Source organism: Notolepis coatsorum (assembly GCF_963971535.1).
Source record: "Notolepis coatsorum genome assembly, chromosome: 11".
Lineage (NCBI taxonomy): Eukaryota > Metazoa > Chordata > Actinopteri > Aulopiformes > Paralepididae > Notolepis > Notolepis coatsorum.
The window spans coordinates 85,053,641-85,068,246 of NC_140175.1; the positions used below are offsets into that span (position 1 = coordinate 85,053,641).

Here is a 14,606-nt window from a genome sequence, read left to right on the forward strand (position 1 = left end):
TTAGCTGGTCGTCCGTACTAATACACATTGGCCGTATTAGGGGGTGGGAAACTGATGGGTGGGGATCGGGCGTTGTGGACAGCGACTCCTACAGGTCGGTTGGTGCGCCTGCGCAGTAGAATCAGGAAGTGTCGGGGGCAGCGTGAGCCTCCCACACGTTACTCCTCGCCACTGAGAGATCGAGCTGCGCAGGTGAAAAGATGCGACTGCTGTTACCTCAAGTACCGGAGGGGACTTGTGCTATGTATGACTTAGTCCACATTGCAGCCGGCTTGTGGGAGGCAAGAAACAGCGTTCGTGACAGGGGAGGGTTGAATTGGATGATACAAAATTGGGATGGGAGAAAATATAGAAAATGGGAGAAAAAGTGGATCAAAAAAAATATAATAATAATATAAGAACGGCATCATTGCTGTACACCAATGGTATTGATACACATTCAAACATATACAAAAAGGGGAAACCAATCATACAAATGATAAAGTGAAGACTTGATCCCAACCTTTGTCCTTCCTATGCCCCCCCCCCCCCCCCACCCTCACATACCCAGTTGGACATCAACCTACTGCCAACACCATCTGCTCCTTTCCTTATATATAGGAAGCCAGGGTATACACTTTTAGCGAATAGTCAGTGCTACTAGAAAATGTAATTATACAAATTGCTGTCGAACTACCGTAATCGCTATGACAGAAGGAACTAATTGCACAAAGCCTTTGTCCAGTTCAGTTTATGATAAATTTGCATTGTTTAAAAACAGGGCAAACATCTGTGCATGCCTGCATGCACACATGTAATCACGCTTTATTCATATCTGGGGGATTATTGTGGGGATTACTCGGAATAATTTCATTAATGGAAATGAAGCGCCATGAATTGAACTGCTGACATCACGCACGATTTCAAAGTAAGTGTAGTGCATTGATTTGACGGACAGTGAATGGTCCAATAAAAAGCCACAGAGAACAGGAAGTGACCCCGTATTTCACCAATAGAATTACAACCTTTCCATGCGTGCGTCCCTCCCCTTTGTACTGCAAGTATCAACATTTCGGGTCGTTTCTGAGGTGAGACTCCACGTTGTTGGACCTTCGCAACAGTACGGAGGAAAATAATTACAGCGTTGTTCAAATCTGACAACGAACCAGATATATTTCAAACCTCACCGAGACGCAAGACGAAGCTAAAAAACAATAACACTGCTTACACTGGGTCTTTTGTGACCGGTTAAGGTTAACCTAGTGTACCAATATACAGTATGTTGGTAGTGGCACGACGGTCACTGTGTTGGGCTTGAGACTTGAGTGGTGTCTGTGTAGAACAATGTGACAGACTGACACATTCACTATGAATTGAAAATGGGGGACCCTGATGTAAACAAGACAAACGTCTTTCTCTCGTCTGCATTCCCTTAACAATTGTGTGTATTGAGCCGTACTGTATTGTACCCATTCTGCAATCTGTTAAATAAAGTTTTCATTCATTCATTCACACAGACAGTAATGCATGTCTGTGGACGTCAAGTATCCAAGCCAAGGTCGTCTGAGCACTCTCAGCAGCCTGACCTGCTGCATAACAGCTGAACCTTGTAGGGTCATAACATTCTATTGTAATAATTGTTTAATTAATACAATTATTACAAAATAATATTATGACCCTACAAGGTCAGTCTCCCACTCATGGTCAATGGAGCAACTCCAGTGTGTCTTCACTGTAGGGTTGGGTACCGTTCACATTTGAACCGATACCAGTACCTGTACCAGTTCCTAGAATTCAGTATTGGTACCCAAGGGTACCCTTTTTTCTGTACTGAACTCTCTCTGTAATAACAAAATAATTAAGTTCAGTTGTAAAATATTTTTTTTTCTCAAATTCTCAATTTTAACATTTTGTTATTTATTGTTGTAACACACCACACAAAATAAGTTGCATTATCATGTATTGTGTTTTTAAATGTTTAAATATCAACATTATCTGGCCATCCTCAGTAAATATTAGCAAACTCCACTGAACACTACAGCAATATAGTATATTTGTGGAAAAGGCTCCCTCTTGTCTAGTACAGTATATTACACTCTTGTACTAAACATGTAAATGTACTGAAATTTGGTACTGATTGATCTAGCATGAATCTGTACTTGGTAGTACCGATGTAATTCTTCAGTCACTTCTTGTATGAGCAACTTCTTTCAATTATTGAATGGAGAGGTATTCCCATTTAAGCTGGAACAACATTGGTAATCCTCTTCATAAAATCTCTCTCTCTCTCTCTCTCTCTCTCTCTCTCTCTCTCTCTCTCTCTCCTTAGGCAGGCTATAGAGAATGCATTGGCTAATATCGAGGACTCTCTATCAGGCAAAGAGTTCAGCTAATCTATTCCAAAGACTCTTCTCCCAAAAGACATTGCCGACCTTAACACTTTTTACAAAGGTAAATATCCATGGAGCTACAGTATATGAGTGCACAAGGCATACAACCAAACCGTTATTTATTACTGTTGACTTTGACTGCAGTTGTCTTGAGAATTATGAATCTATAAGAAAGATATAAAAGAAGGATTGCACCACAGCGTGGCCTATGCAAATCAGAATCACAATCTTTATTGTCACATTACCATATGTTTACAACACAGAGTTCAATTATTTGTTTTTTTGTCCTCTCAACCTTGCAACAGTAGGACAGGATGAAAATAAATAAAATAGAATAAAGACAAATACGAGAATAAAACATATAAATGGCATAAAATAACAACGACAGTTTAAACTGTTAACCAGCATCAGACTGCACTAGTTTAAACTGTTAACCAGCACCAGACTGCATTAGTCTAAACTGTTAACCAGCACCAGACTGCATTAGTCTAAACTGTTGAATTATTATATATTATTATTAATAATATCGTATATAATATATAATAATTATCGTATATAGCTCTGCTCAGCGTCATAGTGCAATACTCTCCACTTCAGTACTTGCACTGAATAAAAACTCACAATGTACCTTTACATACCATCATCTGTCTGACCACACCCCCATCCGCTACCTACATAAGCAGGGGTGTGGCCATACCCTCATCTCCTTCTTCAGTTTTGCCTGTATACCAACACTTGAGCTAGGTTGTTTAGACTGAAGAAAGGAGAACAGAAGAGCAAGGAGATACGTTGACATTATATCTTTGTTTTCTCTCTCACTATTTTCGAGAAAATACGGCGATAATGTCTTCGTCACTGGGGTGTCTGGAAGATGATGATCATTCTGACCTCCACCGGCTTTTTCGTATTAGGGGCTCGCATCGCTGGTCTAATCCCCACCTGCAGTCCTCCAAGCTGCAGCTGGACAGGTATTACCTCCGGTTCTGCAGCTGGACTGTGCAGGAGGCGTCGGCTGTTGTGGGAAGCTGGCTACCTCTGGGTGAGTGATGTTTTTGCTATGCAAGCACCAGTTGTGTTGCTATGGGGGGTTAGCTGCACAATTTACGAAGACCGGCCCCAGACTAGTATCCTTTTTCTGCCTCTTAGACGGCAGAGGGAGGGTCCTGGTTTGAAGCCCACGGTAGTCAATCTAGTGGGATCTTTTGGACGAGCGGATTCTTCTCTGTCATGTGAAGGCCCCCATCTTTCAAGTTGAAAGTTACCCTCACAAGGAAAAGTGTGTTTGGTGCTTCTTTATCGGAAACACCATGCTCAAGTCGGCTGCAGCCTATAAAGGAATTGTGCCGACACCGCTGTATATCTGCACCGTTCTGGAAACTGTGTTGATTTCTTTTTCTCTTCTCTCTTAGGATGAGGAGGTGAGTCAGACGGCGGCTGTCTGAAGTGTTGGCTTATTGTGTTCTCGTGTGCAGTTTCGGTGATAGCTGCTTAGCTTGCGTGCTAGCTGGGTGAGCTAACTGTTAGCCTGTTAGCTGCGGCGCCGGCTCGTTATGTTCACTAGGCCAGGAACGTTAGCTTGTTGCTACCAGTCGGCCTGTGTTGGCTGTTAGCTTATGCTACACTGTTGACCATTAGCCGTGAGGATAACAGGCCATAACACTCTTTGACAGAGGATGTTAGTCGGCCCTACACCATGTTGCCCCGGCAGCGAGGACTTTCGTCAACATGGAGAGACCAGTGGTTGCAGTCCTCTCAGCCTGCGCTTGTGGTGTAGGTAAGAGTCCTTCTGGACGCTTAACGCCTCTTCCTTCCTTCCCTTCTAAATGTTTTGTAATAACGATGTTTTCCAAAACGTATGTTGCTGCACTACATTGGGGATACGACATGTGTTGTGTGTGAATTGTCTTGTCGCTGGTATAGCTTCTCTCTACCTAGAAAATCGGCGTTGTTTTTTATGTGAGTAAAAATGTACTGGTTTGGTTGTGATGAGAACTTGTGTGTTCATGTAACGTTAGTTAACGTGGTTGAGCTCACAACTAGTTGGGTTACTAACCCTGCAAAGCTATGCTTAGTGACATATGATCGAGGGGTGAGTCCTTCTCTCAGCCTGTGATGACAATAAACAGGTAGCGTGTTCACATATTAACTGGGCAGTACCTGTTCAACCTAGTCGTATCAAGGGTAAGGTGGGGAGAGGTGATTTCCCCCCGGTTTCCCTGGGGCTTTCCCCCCTCCTCTCAAACATGTTTTGTTTACAATATATTGTTTCACTATGTTTGTGGGGATACGGTGTAATCCCTCAGCTTCTGCTGGGGTTGTGCTCCTGCTTGAGAAAACGATTTTTTCCTAGGAAAAAGATTGTTTTGGTCGCTATCATGTGGACTTAGCAAGGCCTGTGGCCAATACGTAATCGAGGACTTGTGTCTTCTCTCGTTATGAAAAACGGCGTTCCTCTTACGGTAGTGAGAGTGTATTTGGGCGGTGGACCATGGAAACTCCCCCGCCATAGAGTACGTCACTGGGCGCGTTTCTATTGGTAAGACTTCCGTGGGTTATTCAGGCTCCATGTTATGGACCTCTGTTACAGGGAGTTTCAGAGCCTCCTCCTCAGGGAGTTCAGAGCCTCCTCCTCAGGGAGTTTCAGAGCCTCCTGTGAGTTCAGACTCTCTTTCCTAGTGAGGGAGCCTCCTCAGAGTTTCAGAGCCTCCTCCTCAGATTGTCAAGGTGAGTAGAACTTAAAAAGAAGTTCTGCTCTGTTGTATATGTATTGAGCTTGGTGGGTGATGCAACGCAGTAGAGACGTTTGTTCTTCTGCTCTGCTCCCTACTGGTAGTGTGTGTATTGGGTCAGAGCCTCCTACTCAGGGTGTTTCAGAGTCTTCTCCTCAGGGAGTTCAGAGCCTCCTCGGTGAGTTCAGAGTCTCCCTCTCAGTGAGGGAGCCTCCTCAGAGTTTCAGAGCCTCCTCCTCGGAGAGTCCTAATCCAATTGTTACATAGCTCAATGTTGCAATATGTCTTTTCAATCTATTGCTCACGTGGGAAGTCTCTCTGGGGGTCCCCGTCCTCTCCTTTATGGAGCAGGTTGACAGGGTATTGGTTAGGGAGTTCCCTGACTCCTTGCCGGTAATGGTCTGTTGAGTCATGGTTTTTTCCCCCCGTCATAGGGTACGTCGCTCCCCGCCCCCTCTTTTATGGAGCATGGTTGACGGGGTGTTGTTTTTCCTCAGCCGCGTCGTATACAGCTCGGCATTCAATACCATAGTCCCCTCCATACTCATAGCCAAGCTCAGGGACCTGGGCTTGAACTATGACCTCTGCCAGTGGGTCTTGGACTTCCTGACGGGCAGACCCCAGGTGGTGAGAGCAGGCAACTGCACCTCCTCATCCATCACCCTCAACATAGGGGCCCCCCAGGGCTGTGTTCTGAGTCCCCTCCTCTACTCCCTGTACACACACGACTGTGTGGCTCAGCGGAGTAGCAATACAATCATAAAATTTGCTGACGACACAGTAGTGGTGGGCCTGATCTCTGCCAACGACGAGAGGGCCTACCTGGAAGAGGTCAAGGTCCTGGCGGGATGGTGCCAGGAAAACAGCCTCTCCCTGAACGTCAGCAAAACAAAGGAGATGATTGTGGACTTCAGGAGGTCGGGGGTCAAGGACTACAGCCCCCTCAGCATCGACGGGGCACCGGTTGAGAGAGTCAACAGCTTTAAGTACCTCGGAGCCTACATATCCGAGGACTTGACATGGACCACACACATTGACAGTGTTGTGAAGAAGGCACGACAACGCCTCTACTTCCTCAGGCGCCTAAGGAAGTTCCAAGTCAGTCAGAAGATCCTTAAGAACTTCTACTCATGTACAATAGAGAGCATCCTGACTGGCAACATCACCTCCTGGTTTGGGAATAGCACTGCACAAGACCGAAGCAGACTACAAAGAGTGACACGTTCAGCCGAACGCACAATTGGAGGGGGGCTCCCCACCCTCCAGAACATTTACAACAAGCGGTGCAGGGGCAAGGCTAAGAGAATCATTAAAGACTCCAGTCACCCGAACAACTGCCTCTTTGAACTGCTGCGGTCAGGCAAGAGATACCGGAGTCTCAAGGCGAGCACAGAGACTCAGAAGAAGCTTCTATCCCCAGGCCATCAGGCTGCTAAACGAACAATGAACACTACACAACAACAACCATCAAACGCACATAGCACACACATCCACACGCACACACTCACTTTAAACAAACACACTGTAGCACCCACTCCACACACTTTATAGCACACACTCACTTTAAACAAACACACTGTAGCACCCACTCCCCACACTTTATATTTATTGATGAATGATTGCACTACAACTCGTACACCTTACTGTAAATTGTACCTAAATTGTACCTCATCCCATTTCTGCTTGCACTATATAGTATTGTACATTAGTACACTGCATAGTATTGTATATTATATGGTAACTCAGTTACGTCTATTCTGCATCGAACATTGTACATATGTCTATACTGAACACTGTGACCTCATTTTCTACTTCTAAATTACATGCTATACTATGTTATTTGATACTATCTTGTCTAGCACAGTCTCTGGAGCGTAACAGTAAGAAGCATTTTGTATGAAAGTATTCTGTACTTCTGTATGACAACTATTAAAGAAACTTGAGAAACTTGAAACCATGTCCGTATTTTTTTCTGTGAAAAAAGCGGCTTCTTGTCGTTCTCCCAGGCGGCTTGGAGGAACGGTATCTGGTGTCTTTGATCCATTGATGTGTTTTGGGTCTCGACGTGTACATAGTGCTGGCCCTGGGTGCTTCTGATAGGAATCACGCATGGGCTTGCGCGCCTTGGTTGCTCATCATTAAAACGGCGTTTTTATGGGGCAACTGGGATGGAGTTTGTCTCTTCCGAGCGCCAGTGTTGTCTCGATGAATTCTCGTTCATATCTGGGGGATGTTAACGGAATAGATCAAAGCATAGGTAGAGGGGTCTCACGCCCTTGGGGTGGGCCACCGAGCGCGGCACGAAAGGGACCGTCTGGGTGGCGCCCTCTATAATGTTTTGTATCGACACACGTACCTACCCCCCTCCTAGTGTTGGGGATGTCGGCGTGATTAGGGCACGGGACTGGTTCTGGTCGCGCCGGTCCAGGTCAATTAACCCGTTGTCCGCCGGGGACGCAGATCTGCTGTTCTGGTACCCTGAGGGACTTGTGATTTTTTCGGGGGGGAAATGCCGGGTCGGCCCGGGTGTTGCAGGGTTTGACGTTATGGAGATGTTTGTGGTGTGTTACTACGTATTACCCCTCACTGTTGCTTGGTCCATGTTGTGTTGTACCTTGCGCTGCGCTAAGGGGGCCTGGTCCTTCTCCATTCTTTTCGCCCCTCTCTTCTCCTGCTTACGCATGGCTGGGAGGGGGCTGTTAAGGTGATTCTTATGGAACTCCTCTGGCATCCCTGTGTACGTTCCGGTCCACCGGGCCCGGTCCGAAATTGTTTTGTCGACCCGTAGGCCTGGGATAACCCCTGTTTGAAAACTGAAACACTTGTACTGCGGTATAGCCAGTGTATACCCGCAGTTGTGTTTTGGAGTTTTTTCTTGAGGGGTTATAGGAACAACCGCCTCATGTTTGGTGGTTGGTTCCCTGGTGTGTTGGTAGCGAAGTCAACTCTCGGGTTAGGCCGCTTGAGTGTGCCCCCGCACATTTCATGACGTCTGCCAATCGTGTCAGCCTTCTCTGCCTCAACCCCTCTAGAGCAGGGGTGGGCAATTATTTTTCCCGGGGGGCCGAATGAGCAACTGAAAATATGTTGGGGGGCCGGGCCAAAATTCCAAACTCAATTATGCATAATATACATTTTATTTCTATATAAAAAGCATTAAATGGCATTGTTTTGACCCCTGGTAAGAGTGTTATTAAATTAAAAGGTGAGGTTAGCTTTCAAAAATATAATTTATTCAAATAGAATTTATTTCCAAAATGATAAACAAAATGTGAAACATTAATAACAAAGGGCATTTTGAGTTTCATATACTATTGAAACAAGGATTTTCATAGCTTTCTAAAGACATCACATGACATCATCTTATAGCAAAATTAAACAAGACATGTCACTGAACTGTGTAAACAAAAGTGTCCCAGTTTTGTAGCCTTTTTTACTTTACATGCCTATATTAAACATTTAATGTTTTCAGAACTGTGCAAAAAAAAGAAAAAAATATACCAAGTGTCCCATTTCACTTGTTATATTTCCACATTTTAGTGTTCTTCAGTTCTTTTTTTTTTCATTCAGTGTGAGAAATCCAGTCTCTTTTGAGCTTTAACAAGTCCATCAAAGTCAGGTTGCATGTCTGAGGTGGAGATGCGAAGCACAGCTGCCAGATGTTCATCAGTGAGAGAGGATCTGTACCTGGACTTGGTAAACGTCATGACTGAGAATGTCTGTTCACATATGTAGGTGGATCCAAAGAGAACCAACATCTTCTGAGCATGTCTCCTAAGCGTATATTGTGCGTGTGAACGTTGACATGAAAAGAAAAAAGTTAAAAAAAAATATATATATATATATATAAAAAAAAAAAAAACTAGTGACCGCCTGGTGAGGTCTCGATGCTGTGGCATCATTGACCTCTCCAGGCCCCCTTTTTCCGGGGGGGTCCAGTCTCTTCTGGGTCTGGGTCCTCCTTCGCTCTCCGCTGCTACGGCCTTGCCACGGGGTTGGGCTTTGCTCTTGCCCCCGTGATGTTAGGGGTGGTAACGGGGGTTTGTTCCTTCCGTTCGTTCCCTAGTGGCATGCGGGTTGTGCGTTGTGTAGTCGTGGGTACGCCCCACGGTCTGCTCACCCTGTGTGTTGAGTTGCTCAAGCTCCTCTTCGCGCAGTCGGATCCGTCTCCCTCCCGTCCTCCGCTAGGAAGGGTCGGGGGGGCTCGGGTCCTCCCCGGTTCTGATGGTTGTGGGGGGCCTCAGCGGGGTACATTTGTCGAGCTCAGCTCTGCTCAGCTCCTGAGTTGCACTATGACGCTGAGCAGAGCTATACGATAATATAACGTACGGTTATGTATATAACCATAGTTATATGAGTATAGTGACGCTCAGCGTCAGGACTCCCTGAGGACCCCTTGATCTTGCCTTGTGGTGAAAGATTGGGAAGGAGATGAGGGTATGGCAGGGGTGCTTATGTAGGTAGCGGATGGGGGTGTGGTCAGACAGATGATGGTATGTAAAGGTACATTGTGAGTTTTTATTCAGTGCAAGTACTGAAGTGGAGAGTATTGCACTACGACGCTGAGCGTCACTATACTCATATAACTATGGTTATATACATAACCGTACGTTTAAACTGTTAACCAGCACCAGACTGCACTAGTTTAAACTGTTGAACCAGCATCAGACTGCACTAGTTTAAACTGTTAACCAGCATCAGACTGCACTAGTTTAAACTGTTGTGGTCACTTCAGTAGCTCCTTCCTCTGTTTCACATCAGTCAGTATTGTCTCCATTATATTCCTAACTCAAAAACAACTTGTACACACAGTCCTTTTGCTTCAGAGGTGCGATTCTTCACTGCAGAACCGAGGAATATGATGAATATACCAATGTATATTCTGCTGTGTGCCGCTAAAAAGGGTACTTTAAAAAAGTAAATTATCAGCATTATAATGTCAAATTTGGTATATTCATCCTATTCCTTGCTTTTGTAATGATGGATTATGCGTATAAAGTCTGTGAGCTGTTCTTGAGTCAGGAATATAATTGTGACTAACCTCTGGAAAAACAGGCATGTATGTATGTATGTATGTATGTATGTATGTATGTATGTATGTATGTATGTATGTATCACTATGTATGTATGTATGTATGTATGTATGTATGTATGTATGTATGTATGTATGTATGTATGTATGTATATTATTATAATTTATATAACTTAAAATAATCCTAGTGCATTATATAGCTGTATGGTGTAAGACGCTGCCTAGCAACGCTGTTCTCGATGAATCATAAAAGAAAGGAGCTGACTCATGATTGAGTTAACCATAAAGAGACAGATGGCCAACTCATGTACCATCATCGTCTTACACACAATTACTGGGTACATAATACATGAAGGCTGCATGGTGATTATGAGGTGAACAAACGTGGTAGGGCCAAGTTATTTACTTTGGATGGATGGGACATAGCCAAAGTTACTTGTTATTAACTCATTCCCCGCCAACAACGAGTTTACTCGTTATTGGGCGCCATGCGTTGAACACCAACAACGAGTAAACTCGTTATTTGGTCAGTTTTTATTTATTTATCGATTTTAATATTCTATTCAATGGTACAGACCTGTATGTTGCCGTTAAAAGGCATATTGGGACCCCGAGGGTGCAGTACCAGCCAGATCCGGCTAGGTGGCAGTATCGAGAGTGCAGTAAACCCTGTTCCAGACCGTGTGTTACATTTAAATCCCTCCGGGCACTAAATTTAGAGGGAGCCGAGTGAATCGCTTCATCCGACCATTTCGAAACGCATCTGGCACACTCGATCCATAAGTTGTGCCAAATTATGTCCGGGACCAGATGGACACCTATACTGGAAATTGCGATCAGACAATTGGAATATTCTTTTTGGAATACCCCCGATCAAAAGTAAGGACTATCTGACATCAATTTCAGCTTGATCCAACAATGTTTTCATATCGATCCAGCTGATCAGCGTCTGTAGTGTTCAACAAGAAAGCCGTTACTGGCCATCAAAGCATAAAAAAACGAATTTAAAATAAATGCAAATAAATGTAAGAATGCAAGGACTCCCAGACATACCCCCCCCTACCTGACTGATCTCCTTCTCCCCTACCGCCCCACCCGTTCCCTCCGGTCCTCCTCCACTGCCTCCCTCACTGTCCCGACATCCAAGCTTAAAAACTTCGGCGATCGGGCCTTCTCTCGCACTGCACCCCGACTCTGGAACTCCCACCCCCAGTCCATCAGAGACTCCCCTACACTCTCCACCTTCAAAGCTCGCCTCAAAACCCACCTGTTCTCCCTTGCCTTCAACCCCCCCCCACCCCTAAACTCCCCCTTCCCTCCAACCTGATTAATATGTCTCCAGTCTTTTTTTGTGCCATCAGGCTGTCTCCCCCGTTCCCCCCATGGTCTCATGTTCCTTTTGTTTTTGTTTCTTTGTTGTTTTGTTTTTGTTTCTTTGCTTTCGTTTCTTTGTTTGTACCCCTGCTCCCGACTACTGTCAGCGACTTCGGGTTATTGAGAAGCGCTATATAAATTAAATGAATTATTATTATTATTATTTATACCCCACGCGAAGGTAAGGAAAAACTCACTAAAACCTAACAATAGGGAAAAATGCTCCACAGGCAGTGTGGAGGAGAGAAACCTTAGAAGGGCCATTCAAGGGGGGATCTCCCTTCTTAGATGTCGGTGATAGTAGTGTTGCAGACTAACAGTTGGTAAGCATGCACTCAAGTGTGTAGTGAAACACAGATGAGTGCATGCAATAGCAACTGAACATTTTGAAAGATTAAAGATAGAGCTGATAGCGATAGCAACTGAACATTTTGAAAGATTAAAGATAGAGTTGATAGCGAATCTATTTGAGGCACAGGGGTAGATATATGAAGTAAGCATATTATGTGAATAGAATAGAAGTACTTAATCAATCAATCAATCAATCAATCAATCAATCAATCAAAGTCTTTATTTGTCATGCATGATTTTTTAAACACAAACACATGCGGTGGGCGACCCACAGGAACACACACACACATGCACTGAGTCGCTGATAAAATGTTCTCTGCACTTCCCATCCCGTCATCCTTCCCCCCAAGGGCAGCCGGGAGCAGACAAGGGCTGCAGCGTGCGCCTCGCCCGGGGACCAATCCAAGTGCTCCTGTCTGTCTTCGTCAGGGACGCGACAGCGTTAGTGATCTGTTGTTTTTCCATTGGGTTTATCTTATCGGGAGGGGAAACCCTTGCGAGCACGGGGAGAACATGCAAACTCCACACAGAAAGGCCCGGTAGATAGATACCCCACCTGGGTAACTGGCAACACGGCAACCTGGTCCCCAAGCAGGAATCGAACCCAGGACCTTCTAGCTGTGAGGCGACAGTGTTAACCACTACACCACTATTGCACTTTACTGTTACATTTGCACTCTGGTTAAATGCCAAACTTCTTTTCATTGTACTGTACTTGTGCTGTATAATGACAATACATTTGAATCTAAAAATCTTTTATTTTATACATCATATTTATTTGATGTTCTTTGTTATTACATGTTTATATATTCTGTACTCTTAGGCTCCTTCTTGGTTTTTCTTTTATACACTACTGTGTGGTGTTACTGCTGCTAACAATAACACCATTCACTAGTCAGGTGTATGTTTATTGGAATGTTCTTGGCATTCTAACATTGCAAACAGAAAATAAATGTGGGCCCTTTTGGAATGTTATCGTTGTTACTTTGAAGCCGTCTTGTCCAATCATCATTGGAATGTTCAGTTCTGTAAAATGCACATGTGAGAGCCGCACGCCGGGATAACAATCTTAACAACCCTTTACATAATTTTGTAATGAAGTCCTTTGTGTAATTGTAACCCTGGCTTGTTCTGCAGGACCCGTGTCCCTTGTGTGATGACGCCAAAGAGGTCCTTGAACCATACAAACACAGGGTGAGATGTTTTTTATTTGGACAAAATCATTCAACCTTCTATGACAAATTCAAACATTACAGAAAGTGAGGGTAGGACCTTTAGAGAATCTGTTGAGGCTAAATGTTGCCCCTGGTGACCCATTTTGTGAGGGTTTTTTGTAGGGCTGACCCCTATTAGTCGATTAGTCGACTAATCGGTCGAAAGGAGCCGTAGTCTACTGCCAACCTCTTAGTCGAATACAAAAGAAAATCAAAAAAATTATATATATATATATTATTTTTTTTATTTTTTTATCATTCTTTCCAAAAGAAAAGAGGCCTAGAAGCGTGGCTAACACTAATGGCACGCATACCAGAGGCTAACTGCCTACGAAAACAGGCACAGAGGCACTGAAAGAGGATTTCACCCATCTAATGAACACACTAGACTAGACAAATATCAAGATGTATCCTGCATGCTTTTGCAGAGGACAAGAAGCCTTCAGTTGACTCCTTCAGACATTAAGCACCCCCCACAGCCCAAATGGAATGATTAAAAAAAAAAAATGTATATATATTATACTTTTTTTTTTGTCGACTAATAGTCGACTAACGACAAATTTTGGCCAATCATAGTCGACTATCCAAATCCTTAGTTGGGGACAGCCCTAGTTTTTTGTAAAGGTCTGGGTCAGTTTTCCTCATTCATGGAAGAGTTTTTATAGAATAGAGGCCACACAACTCTTCAGAATGCTCCCGCTGCAGTGTTATTCATTGTTAAAATCAACGTTTCCTCGACACAGACGTTTCTCCAGATCTTGGGAGAAGCCAGTGTGGTCAGAACGGTCAATTAATCATATGGACTTAATACATGGAGATAGAATATTCTGAAAAGTGGGGACTGTATTTATCATCAGCTCATATAATAATCCTTATCTGTGCTTCAAACTAAATCAATACTTTATCTGATTTAATCTCGGGGGTGTTGTTATATGGCAAACAAGATGGTTCATTTGCATGATATGGCTGAAGTGAAATCTATGTTATTATTTGAGAAGATTTTCAGGGTTGCCCCTTTACCCGTAAATGTGCGGGCAATTTTCATTGTGTGTGTGTGTGTGTGTGTGTGTGACATATAGCTTTTTGTAATTGCATTCTCCTGTCCTTCAGTACATTTTTCAGCAGGTAGACATCTTACTACCAGAGAACAAAGCCTGGTACGACAGGTACAAGTACGACATCCCAGTGTTCCACCTGGACGGGCGCTTCCTGATGAAGCACCGGGTCGACACTGGCCTCCTGGACACAGAGCTGTCCAAGACGGGGGAGGAGGGAGAACGTATATAATGTGTATATATTTACAGGATTTTATTTTGTATTTGTTGCAGTGATTTCTATTGGAATAAAGAGGTGATTTATTATCAGTCTGGTCATGGTCATTTCCTCAATCTTTTTGTCACCTCCATATAATCCTTTTTACATCTGTACTAGATACTATATCTATATCTGTACATATCTCTTACTAGTTATGCTGCTGGCCAGTATGACTTACTACCATAGTGTCATTATACCTGTGCCACAGTACAACCCTGTACAT

At 44.0% G+C, this 14,606-nt stretch overlaps 1 protein-coding gene across 1 annotated transcript; it reads left to right on the top strand.

Annotated features, from left to right (window-relative positions):
• Positions 1 to 1,024: 1,024 nt before the first annotated feature.
• cUnh5orf63 (chromosome Un C5orf63 homolog) lies at positions 1,025 to 14,360 on the top strand. Its single transcript, XM_084324710.1, has 4 exons — positions 1,025 to 1,067; positions 2,309 to 2,430; positions 12,993 to 13,049; positions 14,180 to 14,360. Exons 2-4 carry the CDS (start codon positions 2,323 to 2,325, stop codon positions 14,354 to 14,356), a joined length of 342 nt encoding a protein of 113 aa, XP_084180836.1. The 5' UTR covers positions 1,025 to 1,067; positions 2,309 to 2,322; the 3' UTR covers positions 14,357 to 14,360.
• The last annotated feature ends 246 nt before the right edge of the window (positions 14,361 to 14,606 follow it).

Coding starts and splice junctions, on each gene's coding strand:
- cUnh5orf63 (XM_084324710.1), top strand. CDS start 2,323: ATGCATTGGCTAATATCGAGGACTCTCTATCAGGCAAAGAGTTCAGCT. Junction 2,431..12,992: donor CCTTAACACTTTTTACAAAG/GTAAATATCCAT, acceptor CTTGTTCTGCAG/GACCCGTGTCCCTTGTGTGA. Junction 13,050..14,179: donor TTGAACCATACAAACACAGG/GTGAGATGTTTT, acceptor CCTGTCCTTCAG/TACATTTTTCAGCAGGTAGA.